The sequence below is a fragment of the Rhincodon typus genome, chromosome 7 (assembly GCF_021869965.1).
Source record: "Rhincodon typus isolate 14 chromosome 7, sRhiTyp1.1, whole genome shotgun sequence".
NCBI lineage: Eukaryota > Metazoa > Chordata > Chondrichthyes > Orectolobiformes > Rhincodontidae > Rhincodon > Rhincodon typus.
Genome location: NC_063338.1, coordinates 24,432,631 through 24,440,786, shown reverse-complemented (window position 1 = coordinate 24,440,786; position 8,156 = coordinate 24,432,631). Strand labels below are relative to the sequence as shown.

Sequence of the window (8,156 nt, the reverse complement as noted above, 5' to 3'; positions counted from 1 at the left end):
TTTGACTCAACATTGTCAATAAACCATCTATCTGAGTAGCTGCTTGAATGAACAATCATTGGTTTGGAAAAAAAAAGACCTGGTGCACAGACTTATGTTGTTGCTATGTATTTTCTCATTTTTGGTGTTATGGGGAATATTTATTTCTCAAAAATTATCATAGTTTCAAGATTATCAAATGTCTACTTTAGAAGCACAAAAATGCAATCCAAGAAAAATCAATTCTGATGCTAACACCTTTATTATGTTTCAGAATATATCAGCATGACAAAATGTAGCTTTCAACAAGAAATTAGAAATCTCTCATTCGCCTGAAAGATCCGACAGTTGAGCTATAGCCTCCCCAGTCAGTGTATCTCCTGTATTCACCGGGTCTCAGGAAGTACTGTCGCCCTCTGTAGCTGGGATGTTCATAGAAGATCCAGTAACCATCGATCACATGGGAAGAGTGGATGTCACGGTAACGGAAACGATCGTAGACAGATGGACAGTCTTCTGTGAATTCCATCATCTGTCCTCCAAAGTCAGGCCTCTCGTAAATCCTCATTCTGTAGGAGGCTCCTCGGTACTGCAATACACAATAGATAAGGTATGTGAAATCACAGTAAATCTGTCTGGGTATGTATTGAAGAACATTCCAAGGTTGGAGCACTAGTCATATACTGATGAATTTGACTTGGACCTACTTGGCACAAATTCAAAATTCACAGTTTATTCAAAACTTGACAGAATAATGAACCATGAGGAGGTAGGGATAGACTTCAAGAGGATATAGACAATCTAGTGGAATGGGTGGACACGTGTCATGCAAAGTTTAACACAGCAAATTGATACATTTTGGTAGGAAGAATGAAGAAAATCAATACAAAGTAAGGGATACAGTTCTAGAGTTGAGTGCGGAAACTGAGGATCCTAGGGGTGTATATGCAGAAATTGTGGGAGACTGCAGGGCAGTTTGAAAAATACACATGGAGTTCTGGACTTTATAAATGGAGACAAGGACTACAGAGACAAGGAAGTTGAGATGAAATTTTCTCAAACATTGGCTTGTCCTCAACTGGAGCGTGTGGCACAATTTTGCCAATCACAAGTATGACTCAACATCAGCTGTATCATGTGTTATTGGCATACATGGGTGACGAGCAGGACTTCACTCTCAATTATACATGTGGTAGCTAATTAGATGGTTACTGCCAGGATTGCTTTCCTGTTTGGACAGCACTCTTACAAATCTTTACTTAAAAAAGAGCCTTGTGGGTTGCTACTCAGATGCTGCCTCCAGTTAGCTCGTTGCCTCCTTACACAACAGAGGTGTTGATCTACTGTTGGAAAAAGTCTAATGACTTGTTAAAATGACCCTTAATGACGTCTTTGCATGTACAAATCCCATATTTGAATTCACTAAATTTCTGTTATGGACAGGGAGTAAATCTGACTTGGCCTCCCATATTTTTAACCAGCTGTTTCACTCCCTTCCTGCTTCACAGGTACCTGTACAATTCTCCCCATGTGTCCAATTCTGGATATCATTCTTTGGGAAGGCTGTGATTCTTATTTTGTAGCATCTGTTTTAGAGATGAGGAATTTCAGTTAAGTGTATGGATTGGACACACTGATCTTCTCTCAGAGAAGAGAAGGTTGAAAGGGATTTCATAGAGCTGTTCATAATCAGGAAGTATTATGACAGAATTCATTAATAGAAGGTCAATATCCGAGCAGGATAAAGTAAGGTTCAGGCTTAATTACAATGGTGGAATGATTGAATAGCTGTTCAACTCCTCCTGTGTCAATAAACATTTCAGCAACAGTCCTTTCAGCAAAAGATTGTAGGCCTGCTTGTGTATGAGGGATAGTTCACCGGCAGTACTGTCTATACCAATGCTCACAAAATCTTTACTTGGAGCCCTGGTCAAACCCATCAAAAGGTACAGAGGTGCACCATGACCACAGTGAATAGTTCTTTACCATTCATACATTAGAATTATTGGGTACTTATTGCAAATTAGTGACTAATTAGAAACATGTCAAGACAGGACAGTTAAAATTCTTTGTACCATCTTCTGCGATCTTGCTGTTTTTAATTTTTTTCAAATATTTTAAATAACACAAAACAGAATAATTCGATTCTGGATTTGTCACTCATGATAGTAAATGACAGTGAGAATAATTATGCTACAATTAATATAAGCAAAGGTTATTTCGTCAAACAAGGGGTTAGAAACAGATTGCATTACAAGGCAATAAACTACTGATGGGCAATAGCAAATGTAAATGACATCAGAAAAAAGATGTTAACTTGGCAGTTAACAAATAATCATTTCTTACTTGAGGGTAACTGTGACACGACCTGACACAGTCATTGAAGCCCATCCAGTGCTGGTAGTCAGGATATTCTCCCCTGGTCAGAACATACTGGTATCCCATGTAATTGGGTTTCTCATACAGCACCCACCAGTCACTCTCAACACGGATGGAGTTACAGCGGCTGAAGTAAGGGGACAGGTCGGCACAGTCACTGCTGCACTCATAGTGCCGACCCTGGAAGTTCCTGTCCTCGTAAAAGATGATCTGTGGTGAATAAAATGACATAGTTGAATTGGTGATTCCCCACTTGAATACTTTTTCTAATATAACATTATTTGCAAATGTGAAAAGATTAAAAGTTGACCTTACCTTGCCCATTTTGAGCGTCACGGCTGGTTAAATCACCTGGATGCAGCACTGTTCTGTCCGCTTGATACTTATACACCGGAGTAAAATGCCACTCTAAGGAATACTTTTGTTATTCTAATTTTTTCAACAGCATATATCAGCACAATGACAAATTAGAAAATAAAAAGAATTCTATAGTCATTACATACAAAATCCCCTTATTCAGGTTTATAGATAGGGCACTGATTCTTCTCATTCTGCTTTGATGCTGTTTTAATTGTTCATGAAAAAAAAATGCAAAAGCCTAGAATGCAACATGAATTAATGTTGTGTCCAGTGAAGATATTACAGTTCAAATTGAGCACCACAGGTTTGTGATGCCAACAGTGTGGGTTCAATTCCTATACCAGCTGAGACTGTTATGAAGATTCCGCCTTATGAACCTTGTCCCTTACTTGAGGTAGGTTGGCCATCATGTTAAGCCCATCACCAGTTGTCTCTCCAATGAGAGAGCAGCTCTATCATCCTCTGGGACTGTAATGGTTTGACTTACTTTATTCGTTTCAACACCAAAGCCTTCTCTAGCATGTTGCAGTGATCCCTGCTGGTTGAGGTGCAATAGCTTTGACCTCCCTTGTGTACAACCACAGTATGCAAAATATCGACAGATTATGATATCAGTCACTGATTTGGTGATGATATGACCTACAATCTGCCATTTTTGAGTTTGAAAACTTCTTAAGACCATCTCTTAAACATAGATAGCTTCGGATACTTTCAGTGGAATAATTGCCACCTCAGCTTCACTATTTGAGACCTCACCATCCCAGCATCGGGTGCCAAGGCAACATTGCATTCCTGAAGGACTGATGGAGGCTCTTTCAGTCAGAAGCGAGTGCTGCCGAGCCATCGGAGGGGCAATATTATTTGGACAGGTTTTTGAGTTCGTCGTATGTGGCCATCATGTCAATCATCAGGAATTTCCCCTTCTTTTATAGCATCAAGGGAAGATAGATCAGTATGTTGCCTGGTTACCTCCCTCAACAACATTTTTTGGTTCGGCACAAAGAGGACAACAGTCAAGTCTGTATCAACTAATGACTACCTTTATTAGTTTAGTTAAAACAGACATACAGTTCTCGCCATTTGGTTAGAAAAAGGTTAACAGCAGGTATGCGATTTATACAAGGCTAAAATCCAACACACACCCACTAAGCTTGATGTTCCCGGAACAGTTAGCAAAAATAAAAACTAATAAAAGCTAAAATTAAATCCGGACAAATGTGAGGTGACGCATTTTGGAAAGTCAACTACAGGTGGAAATTATGCAGTGAATGGCAGAACCCTTAGAAGTATTGATATGCAGAGGGATCTGGGTGTGCAGGTCCACAGATCACTGAAGGTGGCAGCGCAGGTAGGTAAGGCAGTAAAAAAGGCCTAAGACATGCTTGCCTTCATGGAAGGGGCATTGAGTATAAAGATAGCCAAGTTATGCTGCAGCTTTATAGAACTTTAGTTAGGCCACACTTGGAATATTGCGTACAGTTCTGGTCACCACACTACTAGAATGATGTGCGTGTGTTGGAGAGGGTACAGAAAATGTTTACCAGGATGTTGCCTGATATGGGGGATTTTTAGCTATGAAGAGCAGTTGGATAGACTGTTTTTTTTCACCGGAATGCAGGAGGTTGAGGGGCAACCCGATAGAAGTTTATAAGATTGTGAATGGCATGCTTAGAGTGGAAAGTATGAGGTTTTTATCCAAGGACACAGGTTCAAGGTGCTGGGGCAAGTTTAAAAGAGATGTATGAGGCAAATTTTTCACACAAAGCGTGGCGAGTACCTGGAATGCACTGCAAGAGGAAGTGGTGGAAGCAGATACATTTGCAGCATTCAAGAAGCACCTGGACAAATACATGAATAGGAAGGGAATAGAGGGATATGGACCCTGTAAGTGAAGATAGTTTTAGTATGGAAAGGCAAACTGTGTCGGTGCAGGCTTGCAGGGCCAAACGGGCCTATTTCTGTGCTGTATTGTTCTTTGTTCTAAATGAAGCTTATGCTAGGCACTCGATTTTCTCCCAGGTCTTGGTGTCCTCTCCATACTTCTAAGTGTGCAGTCCACATTTCTCAAAGATTGTTCTCTGGAGTTTTCACTGAAGGCACACACTGAAATCCTTCATTTTTATCCTTTTTCCTTATCTTACTGAATGGTGGTCTCTCGTTCTTGTTTGTGCTCAACTCATCTGATAGCAGTGTCTTTCCACTATAGGCTCTCTCCAAGGACATCTTTAGGATTACCTCATTTCTCTTCCTCCAAATAAGGATTTCCCCCTCAGAGCTGAACCAGCTCAAACTGGCTCAGGCTAGTTGCTAGGGCTCTGGTAATCTGAGTTCACAGCCTCTGGTCAACAGGAGATCGCAGAAAGAAAAAGAGAAACTGATCACAGAACAGGTTTACAAACAGAGAAGACTGAAATTTCAGATGTAACTCCCGAACTGAGAAGTGATTCTTAAGAAAGATTTTTGAAGATCCTATATCCAACATGGAAAGATACCATTACTTGGAAGATGGGACAACCATTATATTGCTTGTTTCCATAATTCATCAATTATTCAAGGATTCAAGAGGACATTGGATGATTATTGAAATAACAGTACTATTTAAGGGCATGGGGATGAAGCAGGCAAGTGGCACTGGGTAATACAGTGTGGAGCTGGAGGAACACAGTGGGCCAGGCAGCATCAGAGGAGCAGGAAAGCTGATGTTTTGGGTCGGGACCCTTCTTCAGAAATAGGGGAAGGGGAAGGGGAATAGAGACAGGAGGGGTGTGGCTGGGGAAGTTAGGTGGGATGGTGATAGGTGAGTGCAAGTAGGCAGTGGTGGGGATTGGTCAGTGGGATGGGAGGAGCGGATAGGTGGGAGGGAAGATGGGCAGGTTGTGTCAGGTCAAGGAGCTGGGGATGAGACGGAGGGTTGGTCATGGGTTGAGCCTGGGGGTGGGGAGATTTTGAAACTGGTAAAGTCTATATTGAGGCAATTGGGTTGTGGGCTCCCAAGGCAGAATATGCTCCTCCAGTTTCCAGGTGGTGTCATTGTGACACTGGAGGAGGCCCAGGATGGACATGTCACCCAGGGAGTGGGAGGGGGAGTTAAACTGATTCGCGACCGGAAGGTGTTGTCGTTTGTCACGAACCGAGCACAGGTGCTCTACAAAGCGGTCTCTGAGCATCCACATGGTCTCACCGATGTAGAGGTGGTCACATCAGGAGTAGCAGATGCAGTAGACCACATTGGCAGATGTGCAGGTGTACCTCTGTGTGATGTGGAAGGTTTTTTTCGTTCCTTGGATGGAGGTGAGGGGGGAGGTGTAGGGGCAGGTGTAGCACCTCCTGCGGTTGCAGGGAAGGGTGCCGGGGTGGTGGGGCGAGTGGAGAGTATGGAACGGACAAGGGAGTCACGGAGAGAGCAGTCCCTACAGAAGGCAGATAAGGGTGGGGAGGGAAATATATCCTTGGTTGTGGAGTCAGACTGCAGATGGTGGAAGCGGCAGAGAATGGTACATTGAATCCGGAGGGTAGTGGGGTGATTCGTGAGGACAAGGGGGATTCTGTCTTTGTTTTTGCTGTGGGGAGGGGATGTGAGGGTAGAGGTGCAGGAAATGCAAGAGATGGAGTCGAGAGCATTTTTGACCACTGAAGGGGGGATGTTGCGTTCCTTGAAGTAAGAGGGCATCTGGGACTTTTGTAAGTGGAATGCCCCATCTTGGGAGCAGATGCAGCGGAGGCGGAGGAATTGGGAATAGGGGATCGCATTCTTGCAGGAAGGTGGGTGAGAGGAGGTGTAGTCTAGGTGGCCGTGGGAGCTGGTGAGCTTGAAATAGATATCAGTTTCGAGGCGGTCACCAGAGATGGTGGCAGAGAGGTCCAGGAAGTAGGCAGAGGTATCAGAGATGGTCCAGGTGAACTTGAGGTTGGGGTGAAAGGTGGCAGTAAAGTTGATGACTCCCTCATCTGCTCCAAGCTCCCCACTCGCCCCACCACCCACGGCACCTTTCCCTGCAACTGCAGGAAGTGCTACACCTTGGGTTAACTTCCCTGCTCCTCTGATGCTGCCTGGTCCGCTGAGCTCCACCAGCTCCACACTGTGTTATCTCTGACTCCAGCATCAGCAGTTCTTACTATTTCTGGCACTGAGTAATATCACTCATCCAATAAACTAGTGCAGGCAGGATGGTCTCCCTCAGTGATGTAATCTTGTACATCCCAGGCAAGTACAGACTATGTGCACAATATTGAGCTTTGGTTGTACATGTTGAGATTGTACAGATCTATATAGATACCTAAGTGATATTCCAAGTGAACCTGCACACTCCTGCCACAAAATGTACTGAAAGTCATCAAGGGTGCTTGTGTGTGGACAATGTCCTATGTCCTCCAGTCGCATGCAGTGCAGGCAGTCTAATTCTAATCAATGAGTGATGCCATTTTGAGCCCAATATTCCAGATGACATCCTCTTCAACCCTTCCACAAATAAAGAGTAGTTAATTTCACCTTGGGTATTTCACCTTCAATGAGCTGACATAATTAGCTGTAACACTATCGCAGGCAGTGTTAACAGCAGCAAAGTAACTTGCAAGAGTATGGGTAGAAATTTACCAGTCCCTGAATGAAGTAGCACCCCCCCAGAGCAAAAGTTGTAAAAATTGTGTGAAGCTGCCTACAAGGAGCTTCTCAAAATCAAGACCAAAAATACAATTTTCTAATGAAGTGTTGAACATGTTGATAATGAGATTTTCACTAGTGAGTGACAAGAGTCCATTGCATTTATTAGCATACATAAAAATCTCTTATTAGTTAATGGTTGCCTCATTTATTTGTACTTGCCCATTCTCTCAGTCATTGGACGAAGCTAGATGGTTATAATTGACAACATGAAAGTCAGAGTGGGTTACTTTGCATCTCCAACTCTCGGCTTGTTCCTCCATACCTCCATTTTGGACAGCGGTCAGCATCATATCAGGATGCACTGCCCATGGTGAGGTTCTTGTTCTTGCCAATCAGAGTCAGAATTCACTCGTCATCGGGTGTGATGAGCTAAATGTCAGGCTCCCCACCACCCATCTTAGCTTTTCTTCCCCTACTATGAGCTGTTTTCTTCTGATTTAAGACAAAGGGTGGGATTGAGTGAACTAACAGTGGGTAGTACAGCTGTTAGTGCTAGTGAATGTATGGAAAAAATGGTGTGGTGTCTTGAGTGACTGAAAAGACAGCACCGAGGATGCAGGGTTTGTAATGGGGTGGGTGGGGCTTTGGAGATTAGGTGAGAGCAAGTGAGAAGATGTTGCATGCAATTGTGGGAGTGGTGGACCATGAGTGCCCATTAACTGGGAGGTGGGAGGTAGGAAATGAGTGCAGTATCAAGGATAGAGTGAGGTAGCAGAGAGAAGATGGTGGCATTTGCCCTGGTAGCGCAGAGAAGGTCACTGACCTTCTTTCTGCA

The 8,156-nt window shown here is 43.4% G+C and overlaps 1 protein-coding gene across 2 annotated transcripts; it reads right to left on the bottom strand.

Moving 5' to 3' along the window:
- Positions 1-292: 292 nt before the first annotated feature.
- Positions 293-7,649, bottom strand: LOC109916271 (gamma-crystallin S-1-like). 2 transcript variants are annotated; one of them, XM_020515992.2, is made up of 3 exons: positions 7,614-7,649; positions 2,326-2,568; positions 293-568 (listed from the first exon to the last, which is right to left on the bottom strand). In XM_020515992.2, exons 1-3 carry the CDS (start codon positions 7,647-7,649, stop codon positions 293-295), a joined length of 555 nt encoding a protein of 184 aa, XP_020371581.1. The 2 variants fall into 2 exon arrangements, with proteins under 2 accessions (XP_020371581.1, XP_020371589.1); XM_020516000.2 differs by lacking the exon at positions 7,614-7,649 and adding an exon at positions 2,674-2,688.
- Between the last annotated feature and the right edge of the window lie 507 nt (positions 7,650-8,156).

What these genes read in the sequence shown, in the direction of transcription:
- LOC109916271 (XM_020515992.2), bottom strand. Translation starts at nt 7,649, where the DNA reads ATGGAGGTATGGAGGAACAAGCCGAGAGTTGGAGAT. An exon ending in ACAAGCCGAGAGTTGGAGAT is followed by an intron (nt 2,569 to 7,613) that starts GCAAAGTAACCC and finishes TATTCACCACAG; the next exon opens with ATCATCTTTTACGAGGACAG. An exon ending in CGTGTCACAGTTACCCTCAA is followed by an intron (nt 569 to 2,325) that starts GTAAGAAATGAT and finishes TGTGTATTGCAG; the next exon opens with TACCGAGGAGCCTCCTACAG.